General features: G+C 33.5%; 2 protein-coding genes across 3 annotated transcripts in view; one reads left to right on the forward strand and one right to left on the reverse strand.

The window, feature by feature from the left end:
- Positions 1–17,315, reverse strand: part of LOC106667040 (acetylcholine receptor subunit alpha-like 1) — a 151,957-nt gene that overhangs the window by 114,580 nt on the left and 20,062 nt on the right. The window lies entirely within an intron of this gene.
- Positions 1–17,315, forward strand: part of LOC106667038 (scavenger receptor class B member 1) — an 86,353-nt gene that overhangs the window by 50,136 nt on the left and 18,902 nt on the right. For both annotated transcript variants that reach the window (XM_014394644.2, XM_014394643.2), the window contains 2 exons: positions 2,742–2,833; positions 16,979–17,139. In XM_014394644.2, the coding sequence (XP_014250130.1) occupies positions 2,742–2,833; positions 16,979–17,139 (253 nt within the window). The remainder of the gene's footprint in view (positions 1–2,741; positions 2,834–16,978; positions 17,140–17,315) is intronic.

The raw sequence follows: 17,315 nt of genomic DNA on the forward strand, positions 1-17,315 counted from the left end.
AAGAGCTCTTTGAATTTTAAACGGAGTGTTACAGGAAATAAAAATACATTATCCAAAGGAAACAGATCCGACGTGAAGGTCATGGAGCCATGTGCTTTATCAATCGCCTTTCGAAAGTCCTAAATGCAAATGATTTATTAACAGATTAACTTAACCTGCCATTAAAAAATTAATTATGCAAACGTCAATTGATAGGAGTTACGTCAATGTGCTTTATTTTCCTGTGGATTTATAATTTTGCAGTGAAAGCCTAAGATTTCAATCGGATTCTGCCAATTCCTCCCCACTTGGAAAGTCAGCCATGTGTCTAATGAGCTCAGTGCATATTCAAAAAGACTGTTATAGTAAATTGTTACATGTATGTATGTAATCCTGAGGAAACAGAACAGTCGTGAAGGCCGCAAAGCATTATGTTTTGAGCAACTGTCTGTGGAAACACATAAATGCTAATGATTTATTATCAGATTTACTTAAGCCTTTACCGTCTAAAATTCAATTAAATATTAAATCCACAGACAATTAATAATACGTCAATAGTCCCTGTAATGCTGTAGACTTAGGGAAACGGACTAGTTGAGATTTGGCACAAAAACCAGGCAAATATTGAAAATTAGTTTAACTTTTTTTTACATTTTTGCGCAAAATTCTTTAGTTTCTAACTGAAGTAGAGATAAGTCAGGTTTCTTTCCATATCTTTTCCAACAATATTCGATACAGATTTTTCAAGAATCCAAGCAACTACACTAACACTGTCTGGAGTCTGCTAGCCGTTGTGCTAGTATGCTATTTCAAAAATTAAGCTTTGGCATTTAACGAAAGTGTTAGCAAAAGAAATGAAGATGCAAGTTGAAAAGTGATTCAAAGCAAAATAAAATTCAATCTCAACGAATGATTTTCCAACAATGCAACTCAAAGTCTACTCGATAAATGACATTCATGGATACATAAAAATATTTAGGAGATATAAAAAGTGAAATTGATTTCACACCTAATTAGAGCAAAAGTAGATTTAATGCGACGTGCTTATTAATACCGCAAATATCAAAAATTTATCTATAAAATACGCTGGAAATTTTGATGCTCATTCAATCGCCTGCACGCTCTCTCTATGGAGTCAAAAGGGCCGAGAAATTGATTATTATTATCTTGTCGATCGGCTATCAAATAGGTCATCTGTGGAACGAATGTGGCCTACTCTCAGGATCGCTGGTGAAACTAGACTCTTCATGGGAAGACGTGCACACTTGTACAGTTTTCAAAGCTTCCGCATGATGAATAAAATGACACTGGCTTACAAGACAATTTCTAGGTTACACAAAAATAATTTATATCTTTAACATTTTATAATTCGGTATGAAAGATAGCAACGCGCCTGCAGTCAGTATATAATTTACAACGAATCATTTTTATACTGTATTTTTATTTATTTTTCTACAACTTGAGACACTAAAGTTGATAAAGAAGATGGAAAATTATTGATATTGGTTGTTGAAAACGAAATCGGCGACTCTCAACTACATTGCACTACCATGAACAAATTTACATGCATTATATAAAATTTTATAAACATTTTAATTAAAAAATATAGTTAAATATTCATTATTAATATGTACTTCACTGATTTTATTTACAAAATATTTAAATATTCCCTTCATATTCTCAACTTGTACGATCACGCTTATGTTTGGACTAGATCAGAAACTAAATTGTGCATGTATTTTTTCTTTACCAAAAATGAATTAATTAAGTATAATTATAACTTCTTTAAATTAATTAATCTTTATGTAAGGTATTAGTTGAAATGAAAAAGTTAATGTTACGAGCGGGATTCGAACCCACGACCTTCGGCTATACGCCGCTGCTCTACCACTTGAGCTATCGTGACTTCGATCCACTCGGACACCAACTTACCATATAATATAATCATAACGAACTATTAGTTATTCAGATATCGTGAGATGCGGTCGGGTGTGATGTAGGTTCCAGAAAAACATTTTCTTTATCGTGCCAACGTTTCGATCTTTTATTGAGATCATCTTCAGGGCCTGGGATTTACAAACAATGAGTTTACATGTATCTGTTCTGTAACTCAGTCTCAGCTACGCCAATATCATTAACCAAATACAATATAGATAACATACATATATCATTACATTACATTCCACACATCAAATACTTTTCACATAGACTAATTTTCCAACAATTTAGCTCTCCTTTTCCTATTTATCCCCTTTCTATATAATCCTGAAAGGACAATCTGGCCGAACTATTACCAACACATTGTTCCCCTTTGTCGGCTTTTTCCACTTCAAAGAAGCCGATGCCTTACACAAAATTGTCTTTTATATACCGACTTCCTTCCCCCCCCTTCAAAACCAAACATATATAAACATAAAACAGCAAAATCTCACTGGCACTCTCAACACGACACGCAAGGATGGCACAATTACACAGAAGACAAACACTTTGAGTGAGTAGAAATACTTTGTTTGAATATAAAATATATTTTGCATTGTATAAATTCACTTTTCCACATCCTAAATGTATTTGTTAAATGTAAACATTGTTTGTAAATCCCAGGCCCTGAAGATGATCTCAATAAAAGATCGAAACGTTGGCACGATAAAGAAAATGTTTTTCTGAAACCTACATCACACCCGACCGCATCTCACGATATCTGAATAACTATCGATTAACGGTCACTAATCTCTTCACATAACAAATTATTTTATTGATTTCAGGGATAGTAATTGTCTTCTCTCTCTTGATCCTTCTCATTGGCCTCTTCGTCGCCGTGTTCTTCACCTCATGGGTCAATCTAGTCATAGATAACGTGAGTATTTCTATTTTAATTATGGACAAAACCCGTCATCAATATATTAAATATATTTTAGAAACGTTATAAATTGACAAAATGGCCATTGCCATGTTTTATGCTCTTAAGTATCAGTTTATGTTAATGACCGGGATGAGGTCTACTAGAGAAATGAAAACAATCAATTTTATTTTTTTAAATTGAACTTCAATTCTTACGGAGCGTTTACTATGAAAATAAAAAATTTAATTACCAGAAGAATGTAACTTAAATTATGGAATAATTCAGGTAGGGGTTTGAAGTAATGATCAGATCTCACACATACCTCATTTGCAAAAAATGAAAGCAATCGATTTTATCTACTTCAATTCTTTGCTGCGTTTTTGGAATAAAAATGGTAGTAATCCAATTACCAGAGTACCTTAAAAATGTTTAAAAACATTCAAGCATGGAACGATTCACCAAAACCCTTATTTGCTAAAAAAATTAAAACAATCACCTTTATTTGTCACGTTCAAAGTTTTATTCCTAACGACAATTCTGAATGAAAATAGTGAAAATCCAATTACCAAAAGTACCTTAAATAATTATTTTGAAAAGTTCAATTATAGTCTTTGGAGGAATTATCAGATTTAACCAATACTTCATGTGTTAAAAATTTGAAACAATCAGTTCTATCTGCTACACTCATAATACAATTATTTGCTGAGATTTTCCATAAAATAGTAAAAATTCGATTACTAAAAGTATAATAAATTTTATTAGCTACACTCAGACGTAAATCCTTTACGGACATTTCAATATAAAAAAAGTGAAAATCCAACTACCAAAAGTACCTTAAATAATTTATTGCAAAAGTTAAGCAGGGAGTTTGGAGCAATGATCAGATTTCACCCATATTTCATTAGCTAAAAAATTAAACAATCAATTTTTATCTGTTTCATTCAAACTTCAATTATTTGCTGAGATTTTTTGAATGACAACAACAAAAATTCGGTTGCCAAAAGTACGTTAATTAATTTTTTGAAAAGTGCAGGTATGATGGGATGTAGGATCAGATCACTCACATAACTCACTTGCTAAAAAAATCGAATCAGTAGATTTTGTCTATTAAAATCAGCAACATTTAGATTAATTAAAAGTAACCTTTAATTACCTCTCTATTTATTGTAAAGATATTAATTTATTACAATTAATTAAGGTTTTTTGGTTGAGATAATTGATAAGCGGACCACGAAATTAGTGAGTTTAATGATATTAATTTAATTCGTTCAAAATTTAAAGAAATCGTGTTCGATGAAATTAGTTTAACCTGATTCTTCGGCACCTACCTAAAAAAACTGTAGTTTTCCTTACCTAAATTTAGAATTCTGTCCTTAAAGCCACATAAATCCCATTTTAATGGAATTTTCCCCTCAAACGAATGACACCAAAGCCTAATTACCTCATAACCTCCGATGATTTTACAGTCAATAGTCTAGTTCTGCTTCCGACATTCTCACTCCGCACAGTAGTGCTATCACATTGTACGCTCTAGAGCGAAAGGGATATTTATTCTTATATATGAAACAAGCTTTCCATCGAGTGGCAATCGTGATTGCTCTGAGAATCTTTTCTTTTATCTACTACCTGATCCTTAAATCATTAACGAACCGACCCTTTTAGGTCATCAGAGCTTCCCTTTTTCAGTCCGGCTATCGCACAGTTGCAAGGTAGTACATTAGGACCAATCATCCTATACACCGAAGACATTCCTTCCCTTTCGACCGCCATCCCTTATAGGGACAAATGTCTCGTCATCTCAACCAACCGAACACATCCCTTGAGCAATAGCAAGCGGGAGGGGGTTATGGCAAGAAAATACAAAATGTACATATCATTTTCACCCTACGAAGATTAACTACTGCTCCCATCTGATGCCTAGTATCCTTCTCCCCTAGGATCAGCTAACGTAGTCTGCTACCCTGGGATATTATATTTACTTAGGACTCATACACGCGACTCTAAAGACAAGAACTCAACAAACGATTCAGACTTATTAAAAGATAAACGATTAAAACTGGCTCTGAAAAATCCCGCACCCTTACAGATAAACTTCCATGATGATGAAGTATCACTGGCTTCGCGACCTCCTTACAATGAATTGTATTTTATTACCAGTATTATTATGTAATTAAAAGTTTTCTATTTTAACAAACTGCCATTTTTCATTGTCGCTGCTTCAGCGTCACGGGTTGTATAACCGATAAGGCTATACAGAATGGTAACCGTAAACTAAAAATTCCCCATTGTCTAAAGTTAATTAAACGTCGTTATATAAAACACAGCTTAATGAAGCGGAAACAACAAAGAAGATAAAAATGCCATGGGAAGCTGTGTACGCTGTTGTGTCGTGCTGTACCCTTTTTTAAGGGTATCGAAATCGAACCACGTTAGTGAAAGTGTGTTAAATCTATCATGACGAATTTAGCCTCCGTCGCCTTCGTACATGGGAAAATATAGAAACATTCGATCTGAACGAATTGAATACCGTTAGGATCTATAATTTAACTCGATTTTGCAACTGTTGTTATCCAGTCTTGAATTTTACGAAATAATTAGGAAAATTCATTTGTAGGATAATATTAATATAATATTAATGGATTACCATTTACGATAGAAACAATTCTAGATTCTATGTGTGGTGTTTAGTGGCCGTTACTTGATGATTATTTGGAGATCGTGAGTTGTGATCTGGTGTGACGTACATTTCAGAAAAACATTTTCTTTATCGTGCCAACGTTTCGATCTTTATTGAGATCATCTTCAGGGCTCAAAGTGTTGTTTTTCGTGTAGATGTGTCATTCTTGTCTATCCTGTTGAGAGTGCTCTTGGGAGATGCCTCTGAAAATGATCTCAATAAAGATCGAAACGTTGGCCCGATCAAGAAAATGTTTTTCTAAAACCTACGTCACACCAGACCGCATCTCACGACCTCCAAATAATCATCTAGATTCTATTTTTCCACTTCAAATCTTCTCATATTAGAAATCTTTATTATTAACTGTTCAACCTTGTAACAAAAATGGTCAAACCCTTTTGCATTCAATCTTTTTATTTACAATCCCTCCATGAAAAAAATATGCTACCATTGTGTCATGTTTAATTATTATTGTGCTATTAATATAGTACGCGTTTAACTTTTCGACCTTCTAATATTTCCAATTCCAAAATCAAAATAGAACTTTTACGTGAAGATTCCGGGATATTTCACCTTACCTCACAATTTTCAAAGATAGCAAAGATAACACTACATTTTTAAGAATACCTTTCAGTTACATAAAGTATTAGTTATAAAGTATTAACGTAAACGTTTCATCGGCTTAAATGTGCATAGTAGTCTTTTGTTTTAAGTAAGTCAAGGATCTTTCGAGATTTTTATCTGTTAAATATGCAGCTATTTTTCAGGAAGCTGTTGTAGAATAAGTTCGTGATTAATAAAGAATTATTGATTATTTAATAATTGATAAATAAAAAGGTAGTGTAGACGAATTATACTTTCAATAGTGATAATATTGAATTTAATTCTATTTTCACCACCTTTTTAATCTTTCCTTTCTAAATTTGAACTTCTCTCTTCCCATTGTGAACACTTTCATTATACAATTAATTAAGGTTTTTAGTTGAGATAAAAAAGTCAGTGTCACGAGCGGGATTCGAACCAACGACCCCCGGCTTGATATGCCGCTACTCCTCTACCACTTGAGCTATCGTGACTTCGATCCACACAGGCACTAACTTCCCATCTCAACCCCTCCTTTTGAATATTACCTCCTTTTTGCTTGGACTTTCATTATAACCAAATCGCACGTATGTAAACCAAAGCGTAATCTAAATAGAGTTTACAAAATAGCACACTGGCCCGTCGGTTGACAGTCCCTTGTCGTTGGTAGCGTCGAGTGCCAAAATATTTCTTACTTTCACACAATTAACACGGTTACCACAGTTGGGTGAATATCCCTAAAATAGTTTAAACGGTTATTTGTAATTCCCCTTGGTATATGATTAACCTTAAGGGAGTTTACGAAATTGTACATAGGTAGAAAGGTCAGCAGGTTGTTCCGAAATAGCAAATTGAAGCGCAAAAATTCTCGACTTTAACATAACACGGTTAAAACAGTTTACCTTACGTTGTCTGCAACAGAAAACTTGAAACTTTGTTGAATTTGAATAAATAGTTATACTCTTAACTTTCTTAACAGTTTCTTAGCAACTAGTAAAGACTTCTACTCTTCCTTAATCTTCTTTAATCTGTTTACTCGTACATTAAATTAAATATAATCCCCGCCACTTATATAAACCGATTCCAAGGACAGACAGACAATAATAATTTCCATACAAGCGTCAAAGTTTCCGGGATTAATTATGAATATTTAAGCCTACCAAAAAATTTCTTTGTTAACAAAACTAAGTACTTAACTGTAAGAATAATATTTCAGTTATATAGGGTATTCATGTAAACGTTGGATCGGTCTAATTGTGGTACTGTGCTAGTAAAAACGACCTTATACGATTTTTATCTGCTAAATGTGCTATTTTCAGGTTTAATCACATGTTGTCGAATAAGTTCTTGATTAATAAAGATTAAGTGTTTTAATTATGTGATAAGTAAAAATGGCAGAATTTAATGACTATCCATTTAAAAGTGCTTGATGGCCATGATTTTATAAATTGAATTTTATCCGGCTTTCACCACCTTTTTGATCCTTGCTCTTTAAATTTTAACTTCTTTCTTCCTTTCGTGAACACTTCCAATTGAATTGAATTCTACTTTCACCATCTTTTAGATACCTCTTTTCAGATTTCTCACTTCTATAAGTAATAAAAGGCACTAATATGTAGTAAGAAAAAAAAATAGATCATGCCCAAGAAGGTGAGCGCCAAAATATTTCTTGACTTTCACACACTTAACACGATAACTACAGTTGCGTGAATATCTCTATAATAGTTTAAACGGTTGTTTTTAAATTAACCTTGGTATATTATTAACCTTAAGAGACTTTACGAAATAGCACAAGGGTACCTAAGGTTTAGCAGACACAAGAATTTTAATGTGTACATGGAAACATTGCATCCTGTAAAATATGTGTGGTGATTAGTGACCGTTAATCGATAATTATTCAGAAATCGTGAGATGCGGTCTGGTGTGATGATGTTTTCAGAAAAACCCTCAACACAACACGCAAGAATGGCACAATTACACAAAAGACAAACACTTTGAGCCCTGAAGATGATCTCAATAAAGATCGAAACGTTGGCACGATAAAGAAAATGTTTTTCTGAAACCTACATCACACCCGACCGCATCTCACGATATCTGATTAACGGTCACTAATCTCTACACATTTGCTAAATATGCTAATGCGTTAATAAGATTATTCATAGACATAGTTTTTCTCATTCAAAGAAAAGGAAATAAGCAAAGTTGAATGATTGTTTAAAAGTGCCTTGGTGGCAATGATTTTATGAAATTGAATTTTATACTGATTTCACCATCTTTTTGATCCTTCCTCGTTAAATTTTAACTTTTTTCTTCCTTTCTTGAACACTTCCATTAAAAGCAATTAACACGTAGTAAATAAACGAAAGCGTAACATTAATTGAGTTTACAAAATAGCACACTGGCTGGTCTGGCCCTAGACGGTGATAGTGTCGAGCACTTGTCTTGACTTTCACACACTTAACAAGTTTACTACAGCGGCATTAATGTCCCTAAAATATTTAAACGGTTATCTTGAAATAACTTTGATTTATCAATTACCTTAAGAGAGTTTACCAAAACCTTAAGAAATAGGGCATTAGTATTATTAATATGCTTCAATTAATTAAGGGTTTTAGTTGAGATAAAAAAGTCAGTGTCACGAGCGGGATTCGAACCCACGATCTTCGGCTAGATACGCCGCTGCTCGACCACTTGAACTATCGTGACCTCACTTCCCGCTCGTGACACTGACTTTTTTTATCTCAACTAAAAACCTTAATTAATTGAAATATACTAGTTGATCAAACGGATCACGAAAACTAGTGAATTATTAATAGGATCATTCATATAATATTCTGATGTTGTCTATTGTTATAATTTTAAAAACTTTAAAGATAAGTGATAAAACAATGTTGATGATTATATATTTTTAAAAGTAGATGTAAATGGTTAGCAGACCCGAGAATATTACAGTTTTCATGCCAAAGTTATATCCTCTAAAATGTATTATCGGTTAGTGTGCTATTAATACGTTCAAGAAATGTTCTAATATGCTCAGAACTATTATTCATAGGTTGTAATTGTTTTAAAAATTCCAAAGATAAGTGATAAATCAATGTTGATGATTTTATACTTTTAAAAGTAGATGTAAATGGTTAGCAGATCCGAGAATAATACAGTTTTCATGCCAAAGTTATATCCTCTAAAATGTATTATCGGCTAGTGTGCTATTAATGCTTTCGAGAAATGTACTAATATGCTCGGAACGGTTATTCATAGGTTGTTATTGTTTTAAAAATTCCAAAGATAAGTGATAAATCAATGTTGATGATTTTATACTTTTAAAAGTAGATGTAAATGGTTAGCAGACCCGAGAATATTACAGTTTTCATGCCAAAGTTATATCCTCTAAAATGTATTATCGGCTAGTGTGCTAATAATGCTTTCGAGAAATGTACTAATATGCTCGGAACGGTTATTCATAGGTTGTTATTGTTTTAAAAATTCCTAAGATAAGTGATAAATCAATGTTGATGATTTTTTATACTTTCAATAGTAGATCTAAATGGTTTATGAAATTGAGTTTTAAACTGTTTTACAGTATAAGTAAATTAAACCGTAACCTTAATAAAGTTTACGATATGGCACATTATGCCAATGAGCTCGACAGTGCGAGTGCCGAATGCGAACATATTTTCATATTTTCGCCTGATTATTTACAGTAGCATATATAATATTTAAAATAGGTTAAACGGTTATTTGAAGTTAATCTTGACATAAGAATTACCTAAATCAGTTTACAAAATAATATATTGGTAATAAATTTTGCAGACCACAAAATATTAAAGTATTCATGAGTAATTATTTGCTTTTGAGGTAATACGTCAAAAAAATTTATCAGTTTCTTGATACCTTGTTTGTGATTAATAACCGGTGGTTTTCTGGTTGTTGTCCAAATGAGACAGAGTTCATTGATTATACATTTAAATGTTATTCACAAATTCTACCGACTTTAACTCATTTAGTGCGCTTAGCATAGTTTGCGTGATTATTAATGATTTATGGAACAACTAAAATTTAATTTTTAACTATTCTTTTATTTAAGGTTTTGGTTGAGATGAAAAAGCTCGTGTCACGAGGGGTATTCGAACCCATGGCCATTGGCTCAATACTTAAATAGCTCAAGTGGTTAGATCAGCTGTGTATTGAGCCGAAGGTCGTGGGTTTGAATCCGCTCGTGACAATAGCTTTTTCAACTCAACCAAGACCTTAGATAAATATATAACTAATTAAAATAATTAATTACTAAATAGATATATTGATTAATATATGTTAATTTTTAACTTATTAAAAACCATTTTAAGTTGAATTGTTGTCTAACGTGTTCAAGAAGGTTATTCGTAGTTTGTCTCTATTTTCGTTCATATTATTAACAAGTAATTGATTTTTTTTAGATTTTACAGCTAAGTAAAGTTAATACACTAAACGGTTACGAGCGCCTTTGATGGCAATGGTTTGATGCAATTCAATTTTATCCAGATTTCACCACCTTTTTTAGTCATTTCTTTCTCAACCTAACTTGCTCCTTCCTTTCTGATTTTTTAATGAAACTTTCAATATAAATAACCAATACGTTGTCAGTAAACCTGAGCAACTCCTTAAACGAGTTTAAGTACACTTGAACTTCATTTACCAGATCCCAAGCCGTGTATGCTGCACACTTGTTTCACAAAAACCTTCGATTTAATTACGATTAGCTTAGTTTGCATGAAAGCCTCTTTAATCTTATAAGATTTTACTCTTATTACAATTCACTAGTTTTCGTGGTCCACTTGACCAATTAATATCTTTCAATTAATTAAAGTTTTTAGTTGAGATAAAAAACACAGTGTCACGAGCGGGATTCTAACCCACGATCTTCGGCTAGATACGCCGCTGCACTACAACTTGTGCTATTATGACCTCTATCCACTCGGACACTAACTTCACAAAAAGGAGGGAAAATTCAAATGGAGGGGTTAAGATGGGAAGTTAGTGTCCGAGTAGATCGAGATCATAATAGCTCAAGTTGTAGCGCCGCGGCATATCAAGCCGAAGATCGTGGGTTGGAATCCCGCTCGTGACACTAACTTTTTATCTCAACTAAAAACCCTGATTAATTGAAAGATATTAATTGATCAGGCGGATCACGAAAACTAGTGAATTTAATAAGTTAAAATGAAGTATATCTTAACTAAAAGCTTTCCATGGCCATTTCATTTGTCGCCGAGAATCAAATAGATTACACGACATTTGAAAAATGGCAAAAATGAGGGAAAATTCAAAAGGTGGGGTTGAGGTGGGAAGTTAAGAGTCCGTGGAGTGGATCGAGGTTACGATATAGCTCAAGTGGTAGCGCAGCGGCGTATCTAGCCGAAGATCGTGGGTTCGTATCCCGCTCGTGACATATACTTTTTTATCGCAACTAAAAACTTAATTAATTGAAATTTTATTACAATTTTTGTTTTATTTATTCTTTTGTGGAGTCTGCGGTGGCCGAGTGGTATCGCCGACTCGTATTTGCATTTTTAGGGATTCTGGGTTCGGATCCCAGCATAGCCCTTGGTATTTAATCTGAGAATAATGTGAAAAAAGTATTGTAATGTGGTTTGACTTCTCATCCGCAACACTCAGCGGGTACTATCAATCTCTTTTTTATGATATATTTATGTATCATACATTTTATGTGTTTTACCTATTAAATCTAAATGCAAAATTTTCTTTTTCTGAAAAAAAAGCGTAACAATCACTCGTGCTGTTAAGAAAAAGAAAATCTCTTATCGATTCGAGCTGTTAGAAAAACAGACCAATATTAGAAGTAACAATTAATATAATGTTCCGAAATTACAACCTAGATAATTGCTTCCGTCTAAACGGGCCATCAAGGTTTGGATTACTTCTTGGTATTGGTGAATCGACAAGAAAACTGTTTCAATTAAACCGTTAATTATATCGTACGTGAGATATTTCCGAATTTAAAATTGACGAAATTAAAACGTCCCAACTTACCCGTGAAGGTTGACAGTGAGGAAATCCAAGTATTTTAGAACCCAATGACAGCAGCGATGACAAAACCAAAGGTGGCGAAGGATTTTCAACACTTTAATTGGTGAAATTTAACTTTGATGTAAACCTGTCTGTGTCCGTGTAAATAGACTTTTTGATGTTTTAGTAGTTTTTTTGTTGTAGAAAACTTATCCAAACAAAATTTATACATGTTAATGGAATAATTAAATTAACGATTATTAGAGCCGATATTTTTTTTTAAATCAAATTCCCAAATAAGCACCAAATGTATAACATGTATACACAATCAGGTGGTCATTCCCTATTAGTATGTAGATTTATTTTTTATAATTAAATATTTTTCAATACTCTATTTACTATTCCTTTAACAATGTTTAGAGTTCTGTATTTGTTCAAAATACATTAATGCTTTTTCCTTAACTTGAAACCATAATAAAGTTTGCTTTATTTCGATAAATTTCTCGTTCGGCAGAACTTGACCTTCTCTTTTTCTGTGATTAAGAAGGGAAGTTTTATCTTCTTTTGCACAATAATTAAGATTGAAGAGAACGTATAAAATAATGGATAATATTTTTTAATGTGTAGGGATTAGTGACCGTTAATCATAGTTATTCAGATATCGTGAGATGCGGTCTGGTGTGATGTAGGTTTTAGAAAAAACATTTTCTTTATCGTGCCAACGTTTCGATCTTTTATTGAGCCCTGAATAAAAGATCGAAACGTTGGCACGATAAAGAAAATGTTTTTCTGAAACCTACACCACACCAGACCGCACCTCACGATATCTGAATAACTATATTTTTTAATCAAAATTTCCAAATAAGTACCAAGTTTAAAAAAATGATGTAATTTTTGTATGTTATCTGTGTTATATATTTATGTTATCTATATGATGATTTTATTTCCAAATGATTTTATTTTCTAAATCAGGACCCCACAAATAATGTAATTAACCTAGCTAACCCATCAATATGATAGTGAGGTCATTTTTTATGCCATGAAAAATATTTAAAACATTTAATTGTTATACTTAAAAAGTACTATTTTTGTACAGAAGTACCTTTGTTGTGTTAGCATCCTTCCTTCTGTGTTAATTATTTTTTACTCTTTTTTTACTATATTTCCAAGTTTCTATTAAAATAGAACGCACTTATGTACTTTGGAAGTTGAAAAAGTAACTTCTCCCACTTTTTAAGTTCCTCCATTATAGCTTGACGTGATTTTTATATTTGTTGTTATAGAGATAATTCTACCCTACTGAGTTTAAAAGGATCCAAGCTCACCTCGACGCTAACGCAGCTTTTATAATCCATTGTGTGGAAAAGAAAAAGCAGTTCTTTTGACATCATTTCAGGTCTCAGTTGTAGAAAAACCTCTTCGGAATTTCGGAAAACTGTGTTGAAAAAGAAGAATACCTTAGCCAGGAGATACGTTTCCAATGCTGTTTTCACACTTTCAAAAAATGTTTCATATGGGACATATATAGTGTGTTTTCTCTTCCCCAAAATTTTTAGCATGTTTTAGTTTAAAAGGCATCATAAAACACCACGTTTTTTATTGTTTGCACGTTTAAAAAGAAACTAGTATTGAAGTCGACTGACCTAGACTTGCTCGATCTTACCGACAAAAAACCCTACATAAAATGAAAAATCCTTTCATGAATTAAGTGTGAAATCGGTCAACCAGGAAGCATGAATAAAACATCCGGTTAGTTCACAATTCCTCTTAACCCACGGGCTCATTTTCAAGGTATAAGTAAGGTCGGAAGTTCTGCTTCCTGCAAGAACGTCATTTTAGAAAGTTGTGCGGCAGGAGATCTCGGGGTAGTACGTTGAACTTGGACCGGTTTCGGCGGAACCTTGTACTCTCGTTTCAAACTATTTCTTCGTGTAATCGTTACTCATGTAATCGGCTGAATTTCAACACTCAAAAGGGAGAGAGGATGTGAGTGAATCAGTGAGAGTGAGAGGGAGAGGGAGAGGGAGAGAGAGAGAGAAAGAGAATGAAAGAGGGAAGGAATGAGTTTGTGCGAGAAGAAGAGTGAGGGAGAAAGAGAGATAAGGAAAGAAAAGTAGGAGAAATATTTAGTGAGACCGAGAGAGAAAGATAGTAAGAAAATGATGGATAGAGGAGAGAGATAGAGAAAGAGGAATATAATGGATAAAGAGAGGGTGTAAGCATATTCAGAAAAAATCAAAAGGAGAGAAATGAGTATCTGAGGGATCGTGACAGAATGAGAGAGGCATAAAATGAGTGTGTGAAGAGGGAGAAAGAGTGATAAAAAGAAAGAAAGGGAGAAATATTTCGTGAAAGCGAGAGAGATAGATAGTAAGAAGAAGAAAGTTTTGGTTAGAGAAAAGAGACAGAGAAAGAGGAAGATCACGGGTAAAGCGAGTGTGTAAGCATATTCAGAAAAAATGTAAAGGGAGAAATGTGTATCTGAGAGAGATAAAATGAGTGCGTGAAGAAGGGTGATGGAGAAAGCAAAAAAGAGAAGGCTGAAGGTTAAATGTGTATGAGAGAGAAGAAAGGAGAGAGAGAGAGAGAGAGAATGTGAGAGGGAAGAGTGTAGGATGATAGATATAAAAAAACTGAAGGTTAAAAAGAGTATGCGAGAGAGAAAGGTGAAGGAGAAATATTGAATGAGAGAGATGTAGAGATAGATAGAATATGAGAGTGTGTTCAGTAAGAAGGAATCATGAAAGAAATGAGGAAAGAGAGAGAGAGACATAGGCAAAGATAGTGAAAATGAAAAGGAGAGAAAAGACGAGATATAGAAGCGGAATAAAATAGGGATAGATTGAGTGTGTGAGAAATGATAGAAAGAGAGACGGATAAGGAGAAAGAGGGTGCTACTTTGCAAATATGTATCTAAATTGTTGACTTGAGTAAATCTGACTCAAATTTTATAATAATAAAATTTTGAATATTTTTCTATTACGTGTATTCAACGTCAAATAAACATATATAAATAATATAACTGACTTAATAAAAAGGGAAGTTGTAACGAAGTAGCCTTTTACAACTGTTTGGTTAAGACAACTTAATATTAATTTTAATAATTAAATATCATAGTTACTTTCATTCACTAGTTTCGTGGTCCGCATGATCAATTAACATCTTTCAATTAATTAAGATTTTTAGTTGAGATTAAAAAAGTCCGTGTCACAAGCGGGATTCGAACCCACGACCTTCGGCTAAATACGCAGCTGCTCTTCCACTTGAGCTATCGTGACGTTGATCCATTCGGACACTAACTTTCCATCTCGACCCCTCCTTTTGAATTTTCCCTCCTTTTTGCCATTTTTCATTTTTCTTATTACATTTATTAGAATTCGTTAGTCGATTTGCTTGACCAATTAATATCTTTAAATTAATTAAGATTTTTAGTTGACATAAAAAAGTCAGTGTCACGAGCGGGATTCGAACCCACGATCTTCGGCTAGATACGCTGCTGCTCTACCACTTGAGCTATCGTGACCTCGATCCACTCTGACACCAACTTCCCATCTCAGCCCCACCTTTTGAATTTTCCCTCCTTTTTGCCATTTGTCAAATGTCGTGTAATCGGATTGGATTCTCGGCGACAAATGAAATGGCGACGGAGAGCTTTAGTGAAGTTATACTTTATTTAAACTTAATAAATTCATTAGTTTCGTGGTCCGCGTGACCAATTAACATCTTTCAATTAATTAAGGTTTTTAGTTGAGATAAAAAATTCAGTGTCACGAGCGGGATTCGAACCCACGATCTTCGGCTAGATACGCCGCTGCTCTACCACTTGAGCCATCGTCACACCATCTCAACCTCACCTTTTGAATTTTCCCTCCTTTTTGCCATTTTTCAAATGTCGTATCATAGTTACGTTTCCTTTTTAAATGGTTGGCTGACAGTTGTCTTTGGGTTGACAGTTCATCTTATATTTTCTAAAAGTTGAATATTTTTTTAAATTACAATGAATTTTATTATTACAATTTTTCTTTGCAACTTTGCGATTATTTTTGTAATTGGATTATATACCATTGTTATTATATTATTCACTCTGACCTTTTCTTTTCCAGTTATTAATCCCCCGATATCACTGTTTTGCTTTAATGCTCATCGATAACGACTGTATTACTCATTCAACTTATCAAACGTTCAATGTTAAAGAATTAAAGTTTAAATAATAATATTCTTTATTGTTCACCGTTACGAAAATCCAATGGTTTTTCGAAGCTTAGCATAACGAGCATGTGATTTTGTGCTTAAGCCTTTCAAACTGTGGGAACGACCTTCGTCTGAATATTTCAAATGTAAAAATTAAACTCTTTACAAATGGCTGTCGTCAAGGTATTGTATTTTTGTGGATGGATACGCTCACAATTTCGTTATGTAAGTCCGTGAATCGATTTCACTAAGATTCGAACACAATGGTTTAAGGATTATGCGAACTTTACATGAACATGTGCGGTTTAAATTGGCATATGTAGTTTGGACGTAACTATTCCTACAGTCAAATTTAAACTTTCGAAAAGAAAGTTACTGATATATATTAATTAAGAGATAAGGATTTGATGAGAATGAAATGAAACCCTGTAAACGTTAATAATGTTTAACATTCTGGCAAATAGTGTAAACAAACCGTACAATATTTGATTTTTACAATAATAAAATGGTAAATTTCCCATGATGAAATAACTGTATGCTTTACTGTAATCTTTTCGTTATCTCTATTATCCCAGTACTAATGAAACTAAGACTTCTTTGTGCTTATTGATCAGAAAAAAATAACCGTTGACTCTAACATGATTTACACCCTTTCCCCTTCAATAGAAATATGCATTAATTTATTTATCGTTTGTTTATTTTTTCAGCAAATCACTTTGAAGGAAGGGGGCCATGTGTTCAAGATGTGGAAGAAGCCGCCGGTGGAGCCGGTTCTCCGGGTCTACGTCTACAACGTGACCAACTCCCAGGATTTTTTGACGAACGGTGATAAGCCCATCCTGGACGAGCTGGGACCTTTTGTCTACGTGTGAGTATTTCATTTTAATAAATTTTACAAATATTTCAAAAGAAGAAAAATAAACAGGAAACGGCGAAAGCTTCTTTTTGAAGTTGGCCGAGAAGTACGTTCTCAACGAACCTTCGACTTGTCACGCTCTAAAACCAAGGATGTCCGTATTAGTCAAGGCTGTATCAGTCATAACG

The sequence above is a fragment of the Cimex lectularius genome, unplaced genomic scaffold, assembly GCF_000648675.2.
Source record: "Cimex lectularius strain Harlan isolate CLEC.00 unplaced genomic scaffold, Clec_2.1 scaffold181, whole genome shotgun sequence".
Lineage (NCBI taxonomy): Eukaryota > Metazoa > Arthropoda > Insecta > Hemiptera > Cimicidae > Cimex > Cimex lectularius.